The sequence below is a fragment of the Phasianus colchicus genome, chromosome 5 (assembly GCF_987193195.1).
Source record: "Phasianus colchicus chromosome 5, bPhaCol1.hap1.1, whole genome shotgun sequence".
NCBI classification, from domain to species: domain Eukaryota; kingdom Metazoa; phylum Chordata; class Aves; order Galliformes; family Phasianidae; genus Phasianus; species Phasianus colchicus.
Genome location: NC_143440.1, coordinates 57,420,134 through 57,437,289, shown reverse-complemented (window position 1 = coordinate 57,437,289; position 17,156 = coordinate 57,420,134). Strand labels below are relative to the sequence as shown.

At 45.7% G+C, this 17,156-nt stretch overlaps 1 protein-coding gene across 1 annotated transcript; it reads right to left on the bottom strand.

Annotated features, from left to right (window-relative positions):
* Positions 1 to 1,862: 1,862 nt before the first annotated feature.
* Positions 1,863 to 17,156, bottom strand: ATG14 (autophagy related 14). Its single transcript, XM_031605419.2, has 10 exons — positions 16,893 to 17,156; positions 12,418 to 12,480; positions 12,255 to 12,297; positions 11,774 to 11,855; positions 7,771 to 8,008; positions 7,162 to 7,391; positions 6,590 to 6,707; positions 5,417 to 5,507; positions 5,234 to 5,319; positions 1,863 to 2,294 (listed from the first exon to the last, which is right to left on the bottom strand). The coding sequence occupies exons 1-10, from the start codon at positions 17,114 to 17,116 to the stop codon at positions 1,988 to 1,990; spliced, it is 1,482 nt and encodes a 493-aa protein (XP_031461279.2). The 5' UTR covers positions 17,117 to 17,156; the 3' UTR covers positions 1,863 to 1,987.

The following is a 17,156-nucleotide window of genomic DNA, read 5'->3' as shown; positions in this document are numbered from 1 at the left end:
ACGTGTAACTCTCCTTTAGCTACCCATGTGCAAAAGACTTTAAAAACAACACTATTCTGTTACAAAATTGTTCCTTGAAAGGACGAGTCTCGATGCATTAACACCCTCACAGCACCACCGTGCACTCTGTGGCATGGTTGCAAAGAAATTATTTGGCAAACACCATGGTCAAAATACGAATATGGCTTCAGAAGGTGGTGTGGTGGTGGCTTTTTCACCCCAGAATCCATAAATGGCAGCATCCAAACAGAACTGTGGCCTGGCCATTAGGGCTCTACGTAACACAAAGGCAGCAATGAGAGAGATTGAAATGTGTAGTAAAAATATAGGGAAGCAAGATGGGCTGTGTGATGCTAAAAGCCCAGCGTAGGGCATTGGTGGGTGCTGGCTGCTCAGACACCAACAGCTTCTAAGGGGTAAGTAGGCAGTGGGGCCAAGACTGCAGTAGTCAAGGGGGTCTATGCTGTTTGTTTAACTGCTTCCCAGAATGAACCTAACTTGGGTTTAGGACCAAGGATGTCTTCGTAGAACAGTGTACAGGCTGTTAGTGCAGAGTTAAGGGTCTTTGGTTCAAAGAAACCCCAAACAGATTCCCATCCCAAAGACCAAGAGCTGCTGTGTAAGACAGAGCTGGGCTGTACTGCTGGGCACAGAGCTCAGCAGGTCTGGTGCTGCCTTTCTGCTGTGCACAAGGATGCTGCCTCTATGTGCCTCACCTCTGTGTGCCTCACCTCTGTGTGCATCACTTGCATACCCAGCTGCTTCAACAGGGAAGACTGAAATCTTCCATCTGAGAGGGATGGGAGGATGATTTCACACAAATGCCCATGAAGAAGTACAACATCCCAGCTGCATGAAATGTAAACCATACAATGGAAGCCTCACTGAGCAAAACCATCTTTAAGCGATGCATCCCACGAGGCACAGGAAGTGGAGGAGCACTTGTTAGCAAACCCCTGTCAGCATCACACCTCCTGTGGTTCTGTGAGCACGCCAGCTGCCCTGGGAGCAGCGCTGCAGGGAGATGAAATCAGCTCCTTGACAATCAGCAAACAAGAACAGAAAGAAAAACCCACCAGCAACACAAAATGGAACAGGGTTTAAAATGCGCGTAGCATGTAGAACATGGGGCTTCATGAAGCTAGTTTGAAATGAGGTTTTTCTAGTATTAAAAGTGGCAACATGGTGTAACTGATGAGTCTTATTGCAACAACGGTGTCAGATGTGGGTCTAGCCAAGAAGAACATCCAGTGTTTCTTTGGTGTGTGGTATCAAGAGTAAAGAGCATCGTGCCTGGAGAGCACAACATGGTACTTGGAGACTGCCTACTGGTGGAAGCAGCATGGAGCAAGCCAGTTTCCTACAGCAAAACTGGGTCAAGATCCACAACCAAACCTGAAATAAGAGCGACCTGCTGTGTGAATTCTTGTCCATGCTGATTCTCCATATTAAAAAAATATGGCAACAGAGATTAGAAAACATGTTAAAAATGCATAATTGTCATGTCCTGAATGAAAAAAGAAAATCTAGAAATACGCATTTTTCCATTATGCAAGACAGATTTAAAACACGAACATAAACCCTGTAAGGAGTTAAGAACACGTGAATTGCATTTGCACCACCGTCCAGACTGAATACTGAGCAGCCTTCCCTCTGTACTCGTTTGGATCCAAACACTACAGAATCTGTTTCTTCTTTAGGAAACAGAGCTGGAGGCCGCTGGGTCCTCCTTTGATATCCAACAATGCAGACAGAACCAAGACACAAAGTGCCATCACAGAATCCGTCAGAATTACGTAGCTAGCTAATTTACAAAACGGTACCATCACAGTCATCTTGGGTCAATAAAAAGGTTCTTCTGGTTTACAAAATTGAAGTCTGACCTTTTCTTTGTTCCAGGCACTACTTAACTGAATATGTAAGGTTGACTACAGCATTGCTGGGGAGGGATTCCTTCCAAAATCCTGTGATCCTTTTCCCATGCTCGTTAGCGATGTCCGGTGTACGCCTTAAACCATGAGGTCACTGAGGCAGCAGCAGAGGAGATCATCCCACCAGCACTGCTGCTGGCAATGGGCTGTGACACCTGCGTGCTCTGGCTCTGCAGCATCTCCACCTGCTGGGAAGGGATATCACAGAACCTGGGGCTCGGCAGATTCTCCCAGTCTGTCCCCAGATCCGTCTCTTCGTCGCTGACGTGCTCATCTCCGCTTTCATCTGTCTCACCAGTGGCACTGGGATCCACAAACTCCATGGAGTCTTCCAGGTCAGCACTGATTTCAAAAGGGCCAGACCTGTGGACACGGACACAGCACTGTCAGTGCTTCCAGCACAGCGTAGAAGAGGGGCTGTCCTAGGCGTGCCTATGCAGCCTGCTCTGTCACGTGCATATGGAACAGACATTAGAAAACCTCTGCCTTTATCAGCTGGCACAGAGAGGCTCCCTGGCTACAGAGATAACTGCACTGTGACAATGGTAAAAGGAGAACAGTTGGCCAAGGAAGCGATAGCGAGTTCCAGTCCGCAGAGCAGGAACGGCGGAAGAGCTGTTTGGCTTTGGCAGTGTATAGTGAAACACACACACAGCTATTGATAATAACTCACAGCTCCACTGGTGGAAATCTCAGCTTGATGTGGAACAGCTTTGATTTTTAACGCTAGCTTTGGCCAGGCCAAGAATGCTGCAGGGAAGGCTGTAGGTCAGCAAGGGGAAGGGTGTACTTTATAGCCTGCAGAGATGGTTGGCACGACTCCCTAACAGAGACTGCCCAGAGCAGCACTTCACCTCAAGCAAGAGTTGCAGTTCTTTTTGACACGAGAGCGATAAAACTGTTCTCCCAAATGGGTTGTGGAGTCTCCATCACTGGAGATACTCAACGCCCCCTGGAAGCTGGTCCTCAGTAACTTGTTTTAGTTCATTCTGCTCTGATCGGGGCTTCTGATAAGATCTCCAGATGTCCCGACCAAACTCAGCTCTGCTGGGAGTGACTCTGAGTTCCCTGCTGCCACTGCCTGGTAGTAGAAGCAACTGCACTCTGCCCAGTCCCACAGCCTTGCACCAGAGTATGGTGAGTCAAAATGTAAAGGGGGGCTATATAAAGAAAAGGACAGACTCTCTAGCAGAGTCTGTTGTGGAAAATGGTTTCAAACTAAAAGAAGGGAGATTTAGATGAGATATAAAGAAAAATGTTTTTATGATAAAGGTGAAGAGCCCATAGAGGTGCTGGTGCCCCATCCCTGCAGACACCCAAAGGTCAGGGCTCTGGATGGGCTCTGAGCACCCGATGGAGCTGTGGGTGTCTCTGTTCACTGCAGGGAGGTTGGACCCGATGGCCCTGAAGGGTCCCTTCCAACTCAAAGGATTTCTATGATAATTCAGAGCACCTGCAGAGTTTCAGAGGCCTTTGAGACACCATCAGACGAAGCGAGGTGCTCACAAAAGCAGGAGAAAGCTGGTTCCCCACAAGCAGAGTCTCTGTTAAACAAATCTAATTCCAAAGCACGATGCTCTTTCGGGTTCTCAGTGAAGCAGGAGCAAGAATTTAGCACAGTTAATGATGGTTCTCCAACCTTACATAGAGAAGCAGCCTGAAGCAGCCATTTAGTATGGGAAATGCTAACCTGAACAATTAAAGCTTGGTAAAATTATACGTATATGAAAATATTAGCTTATAAAGGAGGTCATCAGGCAACTAGAGGCCTAGAAGTCTGAAGGAAAATGACGACAGCTAGTTGCTGCAGACCTTGCAGACAGCCAAGAAACTGGAGGTAAACTCTTTCATCATACTGAAAGGAATGGGAGCACTGCCCTCTGGCACAGCATTTTGCTTAACAAGGCAACACAAGAAGGGAGTCATCAGGTTTAAGGCCAGGAGGGACCATGAGATCATCTGCTGTGACCTCCTCTATAACAAAGGCCACTGCATTCCATATCCCCCATCGAATCCTGCCTGATGAACGCATCCATTCCAGAAACTCATCCCACTTTGACAGAAAGACACAAGGAAATAAAGAACTTCTCCACTCCATTCTTGCTGGAAGTTAATCTCTGTGTTAAAAGCATGCACCTCATTTCAACCCAGCTCTGACTCTTTGCTTCCAGTGATGCTTGTGGTCTTCTCTGCAGGACCACAAAGCCATGCATAGCCTCTATTTCTTGTAAGTTGCACGGAGAAATGAGACCCATCTCTCTGCTCTGCCTTTCTACTTCCCATCAGGGAGACCCATCAGATTTAGCTTTTTGTCTACTGTGGCTCTCACATCCCTTTCAGCATCATTCCCAGGACACAGCTCTTCACTTTCTGGGTGTTTCTTGCCCTCTCCCTGTTTGCAGACAAGCAGCAGCAAGCACATCCGTTTTTCCAAAGTGAGCTAAGTTGGCTCCCTGTGTATTTGGGCTGACTAAATAGGGATATACCCAAAGAACATAAATCTGAAGACACGGTGACACTGCAGGTTCTAAAGTAAGACTAGATCTGTACACCAGAACAGAGTGGAAAAGTGGATGTCAGAGCATTGGTGCATTTGAGGGTGAATAAAGCAGTAGAATACACAAATATTTGCAGACTGCCTCGGGCACAAGTGACTGGATTATCCTAAGAGGAAATGAATATTAACTTTCTTATACTTAAATTGAAGAAAATAAATAACAGTAAGAATAATAAAACTGGTGTGTGCAGTCTACAGGAACTGATGTTCTTTTAATCACATACTAAGTTAACAGAAAAACTGTCTGTTAATATACACATAAATTAATATTATTTGAGTGTGCACTTTGGTCTAGGGTGCTCACTGGTTGGAATTATTTTGGGAAAGCTTTACATAGTATTTCCTTTAAGGTTGATACTGCTGGATGCTCTTATATACACGTTTGCAAGATGTGAGCAGGGTCATGCACATTGAGATTGATGGGATGTGTGCTGCTGTCCTCTGGGGGGAAGCAGTTCCTGCTTTGGGGCACAAGAGAAACCAGTCCATACAGTCAGTCATAAAGCCCCCAGCTGAGCCTGCCACATGCAGAACCACAACACAGAGATGTGTCTGAAATCTAATGCCCTGCTCAGAATCTCCTCCCTCTGTCCTCCCCATGTAACCATCTTAACTTCTGATGTACTGAGGATTTATGCATAGGTGCAGCAGAAAAGAAGAACTTCCCTCATGAGCCACAATGCAAATACATAATAGCTCCCATGGGGATTCAGGCACAGGTGTGTTGACATGCTGCTTTTCTTACCTGCCCAAGTTCTCAGTGTCTGGGCTGACCAGGTACATGAGGTTCCTGAGCGTATGCAGTGGGTGCAACAGATCTAAATTGACATGCTACCATGGAGAAGGTGAGAAAAAGAGACAATCAGTTAATGGAGGAAACCTGCAGTTGGTATGTTAAAAGCATTCAAAGGATCCATGTGTGCATTACCTGAGAGAAGCAGAGGTGAAGGATATTAGCATTCAGCTTCTTCACTGCTCTTGTGAACCTGTGCCTGCTGAGATTCTCCCCGCAGAACTCACTGTTGAAGGACCACACACACATATATGCACACAACAGAATGCTGTGACAATACACCTACTACAGACATCAGCATTCTCTCTGCTAGCATTTCATCAGCAAACAAGGCTTGCTCAAACCTCAGTGGTTTCACCAGGACAGGTGATGCGAACCATATGAAAACTCAAAGTTCCAACACAGCCAAATCATTCTGGTTCTCCTTTTAAATCCTGCCTCATTTCCCTCTTTCCAACCTTTTTGTCCTGTGAAGACTGAACAACCAAATAGTAGCATAAGAAAACCTGCAGAGATCCTACACAAGCATTGTGTCCTCACTTTGGCAATCACTGCTCCAGTGGGCACGGTGATGATGGGCTGACAGCTGGACTAGATGACCTTAGTGGTATTTTTCCCAACCTTAACGATTCTATGATTCTAATCCCGTGATTTTTTAAACACTGGAAGAATCTCAGCAGTACAGTTGAAACCCCTGGAAGACAAACCGAGCTCACAGCTTCCTCTGAATTACTTTTGTACAGATCCCATCTGCTCTGTGTAGGCACTAAAAACCTAAGGGTGCCTTTCATCACAACTGGGTTTACACACTCCCAGATATCTGGCAGCCAGCTACGTTCCCCACCGGTGTTTTAATCCAGAAAGAATTACACTGCTGTCATACCATATTATAAGGTCTCATTTTACATCTCTTAATGCAGTGGAGCTGTTCAGGATGACTAAGGGCTGCTGAATTGAGCTGGTATTTTGTAAAGCACAGTAGGGTCTGATAAAATGAAAAGTGCTATTCACACACTGTCGTATTTCACTCCAATTTGAGGATGCTGACTAAGGTGGTTAGAAGGTTGTCCTTCTGAATGGCTGGTCTGTGCTCTCAGGAGGTAGAAAAGGAGGGAGGGAGGATTAACTGTGGTCTAAATTCTTACTGGACCTCCCTATGAAATCAAATGGCACAAAAAAATCTGTGAGCCATCAGCCATTACCATAAAGGCCGTTCCAAGCAATGACTTCATTCACAAAACCAAACTGAATTAAGGTTATTCAGCACTGGTAACTGATTCATCTTCTTAGAGGCTTGCATTTACTTGCCTGTTGCAGAGCTTCTTGGGAAGATTTACATCAAGTATGAGAGACAAAGTGTTAACGAGCTGGGTTGCATAGCACAATGCAGCACTGATGGTATGAGCAGGGTTATTATGCTCCATATCTAAAAAAAATAAAAGCAGCATGAAAGTCTCATTTTAAATGAAGCCTCAGTGGGTGTGTTAATGCATTTCTGAAGTCTCCTCTGGAAATGTCATTTGTCAGTACTGAGAGCTGCCTGAATCCAGCAATCATTTACAGTGAGATCTGTCAGAAACTGGTACAAAACAGTAATTCTTGGAATTCCTGTTAAATCGATAAGCATGCAAACCATGTCAAAACTGTGAATAATTAACTTTATCTCTCTATTACTTTGCACCATGTCCCAATGAGCATTTCCTGCAAAAGAGGCTTGCAGTGGACTACTCCCTATACTGGTGTTTCTTTACTTCTGACTCAGGTTTGCCCAGGAAAGAACCAAAGGGCCAGACTACTTATCCCCAGTACCTTCTGCTGGCATTCAAGGCTGCAAGCTGTATGACTTCTGGAGCATCCCAGCTGCCTCACCAGCTCCTTACCTGGTCCTTGTGTAGTCTTCTTCTCCTCAACCCAGTTGTAATATGCTGAGTAGTCTCCGTTATTAGGAAGGGTTATCCAAGGCCCCGTGATGCTGATGCTGGTGTCCCCATTGTGGTCATCACACACCCACCTCCCAGAGAGATACGTGGTTCTCCTGGCTTCTGCAAGCTTGCTCACAGTGCTGGAGGTCATAGCATTGTCGCTCTCAGAAGACACATCTGCAGGATCCCTGTAGCACCCGAGGAAGAACAGAGCTTTTTTAAGTTAGTTTAAAAAATGCAGTCAGCAGGCATGCTTGGCAGGCACACAACCAGACTTCAGAGAGCAGAACACTTGTAGAAACAGCCCTGCTAAACTCCTTCATCACCACACTACTCCGTTCTGGGTTTTTTTTTTTATGATCTATTTTAAGAGTGGACACACAGCTCACATCTCTCAGTGACTCTCAGATTCTTACGCTCTGGTCTTCAGGTCCAATGCCTTTGGAAACACCTCCTCCCTCCCCACAGATGCTCAAGGAGCCACAGCATTTAGCTCAGGCTCACACGACTCACTTCTGGGTGTTCAAACCCAGGAAAAGGAAGCCCAAAAGGACAAGCCTTCTGTACCTCACGCTTGTTTTTACTTCTTCAATGGGAAATATGACTGATGTCAGCTCCAGGATATGCGTCCGGCGCAGGTTTGCCAGGTGTTCATGCTGGGTTTTCAAGTCGTAGGTTTTTTTCTCGACCAAGTCCCCCAGTTTGCGGTTGTGCCTCTGGATCTTCTCCTTCTTCTCCTGATGCCTCTGAGCCCTGCGATAATGCTTCTGGTTCTCCTCTTTAATTCTCAGAAGCCCCTCTGCATCTGTGAAGGCAGCAGCAGATGTTAGCTAGGAAAAGGAGCGGCGAGGTACTTGCAGTAAGCCTGAGAAAAGCTTTATTAATATTTATAGCAAACGAGATCTACAGCGGCTTAAAACAGAAAACTCTGCCTCACTATTAACACTCTCCAGCTGCTAAGTGGTACAACTTTTTAATCTTTTCTAAAGAGCTCCAAAGAGACTGACATTGGGATTAATCTCTCCCTATCTTTTACCCAGCTATTTTTGGATTTGGAGCAGAAAAGCCAAGATTTCTCAGCTTAATTAAGCTTCTACGGTAATCATCGTGACAGAAATTGCTTGACTCTACATGCTTGCATGGTATTGGCCAAACAAGCATGATCTGCTCGCAGCCAAAATCAAGAGCAGATAGCAATCTCCATTCACAATTTCTGGCACTGTTGCTCCTATTAACGTATGTTATTTGGGCTTTGTGCTCACGTATGTCCTCGTAAAGCTCCTGGATCCCAGCGGCACAATCTTCTCGTTACCACAAAATGGTAAATGTGCTTATGCTTATGAAATGCTGCAACTGCCCAAATTTACTCCATGCAGCAGGCACACAAAGAGCTGGAAAAAAATTCCTGCAAGAGCATCTGCTGATTCTTCTATAAAATAATTCACTGCAGCAATGCTTCCACAAACATATGGTGCTGCAGAGGGTGACTTCACTGCCTCCGTCTTTCAAAAGCAGAGGAAAATGTCTCCAAATACATATGGAGAAATGTTAATGTAGCCTAGTTTGAGTAAGAGCCCCCTTCTAGTCGCTCAGTGTCAGTTTTTATGGCTGAAAGGAAGCAGCATTAGTCATGCTCTCTTACAGCACACAGCAGAGCACTCACTTTCCTGTAATCAAGAAATGGGATAACTGCCCCTTGCACAGAAGGCAGGCAGTAAGCCCTGACATTGTTCCTCTGATATATTTTGATTGCAAGGCACAGAGGAGACCAAAGGTACAATAAGAATGTTTTGTGGCTTCTGCTGCTCAAAGAAGAAACTACATTATATACTACTGAAAAGACAATCAAGAAAAACACCCAAGCAGTTCTATCTGCCTCAGTGTACACAGACTGCTAGCTTTCCCAGATAGAGGAACACAGCAATTGAAGGTTAAGTCTGAATAATGGGACACAAGATCAGTTCCTATCCTTATGTCAGCACTCACCCTGACTTCTACCTGTGGAGCTGGAGCAACCCCTGCTCTGGGAATGGAGGAGCAGGAGTGCTGGCAGCCCTCTGAGTGCATCTGCCCCCACACACATGGGCCAACATCCTCTGAGTGTCACAACTTATTTCTGCTCATCTTTCTGATACGTAGTGCTCCATGATGTGTTTGGGAAGAAGGGCAATCTCATACATGAGAGATTAAAACCCAAATAAAAGATGGTGAGAACAGCTTCGCCACCATGCAGGTATGAACAAATAAAAAAAGAGAGAAGGAGAAAATGTCCATTTGTTCAGTTTTCACATACATGCTGTGTCATAGCTGAGAGAAGAGAATTAACCTATTTACATTTTGCAATATGGTCCTTAAGCAATATGGTCCTTAAGAAGGACCGGGTTGAGCTCCTGCTCTGTTGGCTGCTCACTGAAAGAGTTCCTTTTGGGTCTACTGAGCTGATGGCAGGCTGGCTGGGTAAGAGTTAGGTCAGTTCATGGATTAATCTGATGAAGTTTACTGTGAATCAGGTAAATAATAAAAGCTGCAGATTAAGAACATGTAAGCATTTATTTCTGAGAATAACAGAAAGGTGGAGGAGCTTTACTCCCTAACCCTAACTGATCCCTGAAAACTGCTCTTCTTCATTTAATTTTTTTTTTTTTTTTTTTAAGAAGCAAAGCAAAGCAAACACCATTTTTTGTAGCACTCCGTATTTTATTCCTGATGTTTCCTCCTGGACTTTCTCCAGTTGATTCATATCTTTCTTCAATTGCTCAAATTGGGCTCCAGGCTCCCACTGAGGCAGCACTGATGCCGAGAACAGAAGGATAATTGCTTCCTTCTTAAATACAAAGCCTACCTTGGTATAACTCAGAACGAGGTCTGAACCTTTCTGGAACAGCACTTCGTTGTTATTTTTTTATTTCATTTGCAATTCCCCAGATTCTGTCCTGTCAAACCTTACCACCTTTCCCTGCTTCCATAACCCCATAGGGTTATAGTTTCTCATTCTTAAACAACGTGCTCTTAACTTTATTTCAGATGATTCAATCAACTTATCTGCATGATTTTGAATTTGATCCCATTCTGCACAGAGTTCATATTGTTATGCACCTTGGCTTCCTCCATTCCACTTCCTATGCTACTGAGAAAGTCATTATGGAAAACAGTGAAGAGAACTGGGCCAGGAACTGTTCCCTTTGGAGCCCTGCCCGTCTCACCTCCTTGGTTTGACAAGTATCACCACTCTCTGAATGCAGTCTTTCTGTAGTCTGGATGTAATCACATTTATTTGCTTGCTCGTGAGATAGTCTGGGGCAGAGCCCAAAGACAAGATATGTTTGCATCTTCTGATTCCTCCACCTCAGCACCTGACCTCAGAGAAGGGGTCAACTCAGCCTGACCTATTAATTATAAGCAGGCATTGCTTTTTGCTATTTTCTATGTCCCTACAATGATTACAAGAAGATTACAAGAGGGTGACTGTGTCATAAGTTTAAGGATCCCCCTCCATCCATCCTTTGACAACAGATGCTGTTTGCACACTACTCCCTCAGACATCCTCTCCATCTCAAATGTTCTCAAGTGCTCCACTGCCCGTTCCTCAAGTTCCCTGCAGTGAATCTGATAAGGCTGATGAGGCACTGACATAACCAAAACAATATTTAACTGCCTGATTTCTTTCCCTGCCCTGCAGTCCTCTCACTATGTAAAATTTAATCTGGTTCAACACCTGATCACATTTTCCTTGTTAGAAGCAGCAAGAAGGTGCTGAATTCACTTTCCTCTTAACTAACAGACTCACCTATCCTTCATCTTTCTTATTATACATTTCTTACTGTGACTATCCATCCTCCCTACTACATGATAACCATCCTGCACCTCACTGTTTTGGATGTTATTAATGCTAGCCTGTGCCATTCTTTAAAACTATTCTCAGTTACATGACCTTGCTACCACTTCTCGTATGGCTCCTCTTGAACCTCAAGCCATTACAGCACCCCTGATTCAGTCAGTGTGTTTTGGCATATGCTTCCCATCTTACCTTTGCATGGAGGTTGTAAGGAGTGCTGCACATTCCCTCCTGAAAAATGACACTACAAATCTCTCGTGTGTAAAATAATTAATGAGTTTCACAACTGAAGCTGCTGAATGTCAGCAATTTGCCAGCTTGTGCCATATTTCAATGACAGTATCACTCAAGCAGGAATTTGGGATTTCTAGACAGCTGTGGGTTAAAATTCACCGGTTACATGAAATCCATAACAGCTGCAGAGCTGTTTGCTCCTCTTTATCAAGAGGAAGTGATCAGGAACGCTGCACTGAATAAAACCATCTCAAGGGAGAAAGCCATATTCATAGGCTGCTAAGCATTTACTTTTTAAGCTGTTGCAAAATGATCTCCATCCAGCTGCATAATGCCTACTGTTTGCTAATTAACATCCAAGCATAAAAAGGCTGAAATCCACTCACTGATCTGCCTTGGAAATTTGCTATTTTTAGAAACTAGCCCTCAAATTCAAACCAATTGATTTTTTACTCCTTGAGACACAGTTTTACACGTTAAAAAAGCACAGGCACTACTCACGTCTTGTCATTTCATCATTCTCCTTGCAAATGGTCTGCTTCAGCTGTTCGATCCTCATCTTGCAAGACATTATTTTCCATCTCTGAAAAAGAACATTCAGCAGCCATAGGGCACAAACCATTTCAAATACATTGACTAATGATTAACAACGAAGCGAGCAGCTTTGGTGCAAAAGGAGCAGGACGTTCTGGATTGGCTCAGACCAATACATAAACATTTCACATAGTGTTTTTGGCATAGAAGAAAGCCACGAACAAATAGAACGCTTAGTTTAAAGTCAATCAGCATAATAAGTTATTGAAGGAATAATATCTAGTAAGAAATGAAACATATTGATGCCCTGCAGAGCTGACTTTGCTTTTGCTTACAACAGGCTTTTTAGGAAAGCAACGCAATGCACTCGAGGTAAAATGTAACTTTAAAGAACGTGATCCAGCAATTCAGAGAGCTTAAAAACTATGGGAAGCTTTGAATAACTCACCAGCTGATCAGTTATCTCTTTGCCTTCCATGGCCTTCAAAACACTGAGGGGAAAAACATGAATGAAAGTTATTTGACTATCTGGACTACATCTGTCTCCCAGCAACAGTGCATCAGAGAGATCTTTTAAAGGAATTTACTTTCACTTAATGACTGCAACTTACTGTTTTTGGAATTCTCTCTGTTTGGTCTTAAGATGCATCAGCCTTTCTTTCTTGTCTGAAAACCTGGAAGAGATAAAATGCTATTATTCCAATTTTTGCACAACAGTATTGTAAGTTGCCTGAAATAATAAAAAGCCTGAAGCTTGCAGGTGTCTCTAAACCTGAATTCTTTCTCAACCCTTAGAAATAAATAGCTAAATGTATGGAACTCCTGCAGAATTCTATAGCATCCATCTCCCAGGAATAGCAACAGAACCTCTTACTGTACTCAGTAATGGTGCCATGTAGGAGAGTACTCATTTAAGGCTTCTAAATGACATCCAATTCCTTCATGTACCAGCAGCAGTAATAAGCTGCACTGTTTTCTACTCATTCCTACCAAGCATTTGCAGGCATCACAAATCCATGACCCAAGTGCCTGCTTGAGGTGTAGGTCTGAGCCATGGGAACTGACAATAACCAATCAGGAGGAAGTATTTTTTTTTAGGGTTCCTGCATTTCCTTCCTCTGGATATGCAACAGCTGTGTTCTGCTTGCCTCCATAGGTTCCAACCATCACAGTTGGAAAAGCTCTCCAAGATCCCCACCCCAGCCCACCCCCACCATGCCCAGTGCCCACATCCCTCAGATCCACATCTCCACACTTCTTGAACACCCTAATAAAAAGTTCAATGTTTCACACACATCCCACCCAGTCCTCTATTTCAGGGACATCTCAGCTTTATTTAGAAAGAATTACACAGTGAGTGAGCTTGGCTGGGTGGCAGCTGGGACCTCTCCCTGCTCAGCCCTGTGGATTGGATTTCACATTAAACCTCAAAATGCTTCATTCCTCTTCTCAAAGTAGCCAAATCTGAAAGCATGGACCCCAACCATGGCTTTACAATGTATGCAATCACATTAAAAACATTCTAACTGCTGCCTTCACAGTCTGCAGGCTAGAAGTATCCCTTCTCCTTCCAAACCAACACCAACCCAATGGCAGGTTGTGATACAGGGGCCTGAGGTCATGCGTGCACCCAAGGAATGCAGTGCAACCAGAGCCTGGTGGCTCAGCATCCATCACTCCATCTTTCCCTGTCTCCTTCTACATATTCTCACCATATAAGTTGCACCAGTGTGTGTTTACACACAGCAGCACACACACCACCAGCACCTCCAACCTCGAGCTAAAGGCAGAAATAGCTCAGCCCAGAAACACAGCACTCAGCACCGGGAGAGCTGAGGAAATTTGGCAGTTCTTGTTTTCCTATGGGCACAGAGTCTGACTCAACGCCATTACCTGAATCACGTCCATCACGTTAGCAAAAAGGTGAGCGATCTGGCAAGAATTTGGGACTAAAGGAAGTTCTTTGTGAAGAGGAAAGATGGAAGTATTTGTGGAGGGCTGCAAAGATTCCAGCTCACCATGCACTTCAGCAGCTGCGTCAAGCAGCTCCTGCAAACTCCTTTAGAGGGTTCTCATAGAATCATAGAATGGCCTGGGTTGCAAAGGAGCACAGTGCTCATCCAGTTCCAACCCCCTGCTATGTGCAGGTCGCCAACCAGCAGCCCAGGCTGCCCAGAGCCACATCCAGCCTGGCCTTGAATGCCTGCAGGGATGGGGCATCCACAGCCTCCTTGGGCAACCTGTTCCAGTGCCTCACCACCTTCTGGCTGAAAAACTTCCTCCTAAAGCAAACATTTCAATACATTTCCTTTATATTGCCCCATTTTTAATTGCATTGCATGGTGTATCCCCAAGTCCAACCCCAGCCCACCCCACCATGCCCTAAGTGCCACATCTCCACAGTTCTGGAACACCTCCAGGCATGGTGACCATTCCCTGGGCAGATGTGGCAGTCCTGTACCAATTTTCTCAAAAAAAACCCTTTTGTTGCAAAAAGCCACTGCTTTTTGCCTGGAGAAATCAGGCAGGCAGCCTCAGACACCACAGTTGTGTTGTCTTTGTTTTTTGTTACCTCCAGAAATACAAAGCAAAGCAAGTCCACATGCTTGGAATATATACTCTGAGGACTTCTGCCTATGGCAGAGGGAATAAGCTCCTGTGAGGAAAGAGTCTCCAGGCTGAAATTAGCATTGAGATGCTGGTGTAATGTACAGCACGTTGCTAATGAAAAGAAGAATGTCAGCGATTATTTTACTGCAGGACTTCCGGACTGCTCAGCCTTAATTATAGTCCTATTTCAATAATTAATCTTAACAGCTCCTCCATTGCTCCTCCTCACAGACACAGGGTGTGATTTTCAACCGTACTGCAGCTTATAGCACATAGAATAGTTCAATGAAAAGCAGATCCTTGCTGTTAGAATATTAAAATATTTATCTTCATCTGGGAAAAAATACACCAGAAAATCCTAAGAGTGCCACATCACTGGATACGACAGAAAACTCTTTAACTCTCAGAAGAGAGAGGCAACAACACTTCCCTCCAGCCTGGAGGACTCCAGTGTGGAAGGCATGGATGTCCCTGTACATCCCAAAGCAGTTTCTGACAGCACTCCCAGCAGCTTCCCCAGAACAACCCTTCTTGTGACCCCATCCAGGTCATAACTCCCGGCTAAAATTAACCCATGTCCCACTTGAAGGCATAAAGTGACCAAACACACAACGCTGCCAGCAAACACAGCCTGTGCTCAGCCCGTGCCTGCAGCTGTCCCTGCTGGGCTGCAAAGGTCGCTCCTGCCCCGTGCTCACTGCCTAAAGAATGCATGGAAACCCCTCACTGCAATGCAGGCTGACTGCTGAGATGAGGACTGGTTCTCCCTCTCTGCTCCCCCTCTTTAGGAGGAAGTTTTTCAGCCAGAGGGTGGTGAGGCACTGGAACAGGTTGCCCAAGGAGGCTGTGGATGCCCCATCCCTGCAGGCATTCAAGGCCAGGCTGGATGTGGCTCTGGGCAGCCTGGGCTGCTGGTTGGTGACCTGCACATAGCAGGGGGTTGGAACTGGATGAACATTGTGCTCCTTTGCAACCCAGGCCATTCTGTGATTCCTTTACTTCACTATCAGTCATTCAAACATTGATTATCCAGCACAGATAACAGATTTCAAGCACGGTTTTAAACCATCAGCAATTCTAAAGCTTTGAAAGAACAAGAAATGCAAGCTTTAGGAAGCATTGTCCCCACAGCAAACTTTCCTACCGCAATCAACTGGCCTTATGCTATTTATGTGATGTTATTCCCTTTGTTTGTGCATACAAAGCTGCTACGCAGGGCTGTGTTTCTGTTAGGAAAGCTCTGAGCAGCAAGATACCAAATCCAGGGTCTACTGGACAGAAGACTGCACTCAGACCAAGGGGGTAAAAAAAATGGGAAAAAAACCCACAGGAAATTATTCCTGCAAATAAGAAAAGCAGCTTAAACATACAGAGCTAAACAGGATGGTTAAAGCACCTTAGGAAGATACAGTGAGAGCAGTCAGGGAGAAGAAGCTGACCCTGCCTCATATAAGAAACAGGAGAAAGATGAGAAGGTTTTTCTTTAAGATGAGCTGTTGTTGACTCTGGTACTTTGGCCAGAACTACACCTATACAGATTTGTTTTTCCAGTGGGTTAAGGAACTCCTTGTGCCTTGGTTAATGCAGGATGATTGAGGATTTGCTACTTCAGTGAAGCCTGAAGGTTAGCCAAAATCATTAGTCAGCACAAGGGCAACAAAAACTACTTGTTTTATATTCCAAATTCCCAAAACAAGATTTCTGTGGAAACTGCAGGTAACTGTGAGCAGCCTCACACAGACACACAGTTTTCCATCAACTTTAGAGAGAGCAGTTTGTGGTTCCAGGTCACACAAAAACAAAGAAACCCCAACGAGTTGCAGTTCACAGTTGGAACGTCGCAGGCTGACACAGAATCACAGAATGGCCAGGGTTGGAAGGGACCTCAAGGATCATCAATCTCCAACCCCCCTGCCACACGCAGGGCCACCAACCTCCTCATTTAATGCTACACCAGACACCTTTATGCCCACTCCCATTGGCTGTAATGCAACTTAGCCAGGCTTACGGGTCTGCTTGTGTGGATACAGGTGGAAGCATGAATCGATTTTCTGCATTTGGGTTAAGCTTAAGAATCTCATGTTTGTTTAAATGCGAGACTGACACGTCACTGTCCAATCGTACAGACTACCAGCAAACAGCTAAAGTTTATGGCATTAAACGCCTGCTGGCATAAAGAGCTGCTTGGGTCAGCTGCAGAGCCAAGGGAGGCGGCAAGGCACCGCCGTTCGGACACTTGGCAGACAGATGTGAAGGGCGTTGGGCGTGAGGACCTTCCACACAACGCCCCGCTTACCGCCCTTCCCGAAATAGCACAAGAAATCACTCGCAGCAGCTGCTAACGATACAAACCACCGCCGGTAAACAGGGCCCCATCCACCGGGCACCTCCAGGGCCTGGGCACCCCATGGCCGCCCCGCCCCCACAGCGCAGAACGCCGCCTCCCCCCCCCCCCCCCCCCCCCCCACACCGCTACCTTTCGGAGTCGCGGCCGTCGAAGAAGACGAAGTCCCCGCCCTGCACGCACTTGGCGCAGGTGAGGCGGCGGCGGGTGGTGTTACAAAGCGGGCAGCGCTCCACCGCCACGTACAACCCCTCGGCGTCTTCTTCGGCGCCTCGCAGAACCCCCGCTCCGGTCCCGATGCCGCCGCCCCCGCCCTGCCCGCCGGGCTGCGGCCGGCTGCCGCTGGGAGACGCCATGATGGGCTCGACGCGCCGCCGGTCACGTGGGACTTTGTTG

Bases quoted from the DNA above. Each gene is read 5' to 3' on its own strand.
- ATG14 (XM_031605419.2), bottom strand. From the start codon at position 17,116: ATGGCGTCTCCCAGCGGCAGCCGGCCGCAGCCCGGCGGGCAGGGCGGG. The intron at 11,856-12,254 runs GTGAGTTATTCA...GTTCTTTTTCAG, and splicing joins AAGAGATAACTGATCAGCTG to AGATGGAAAATAATGTCTTG. The intron at 5,320-5,416 runs GTAATGCACACA...TCTCCATGGTAG, and splicing joins TTCACCTCTGCTTCTCTCAG to CATGTCAATTTAGATCTGTT.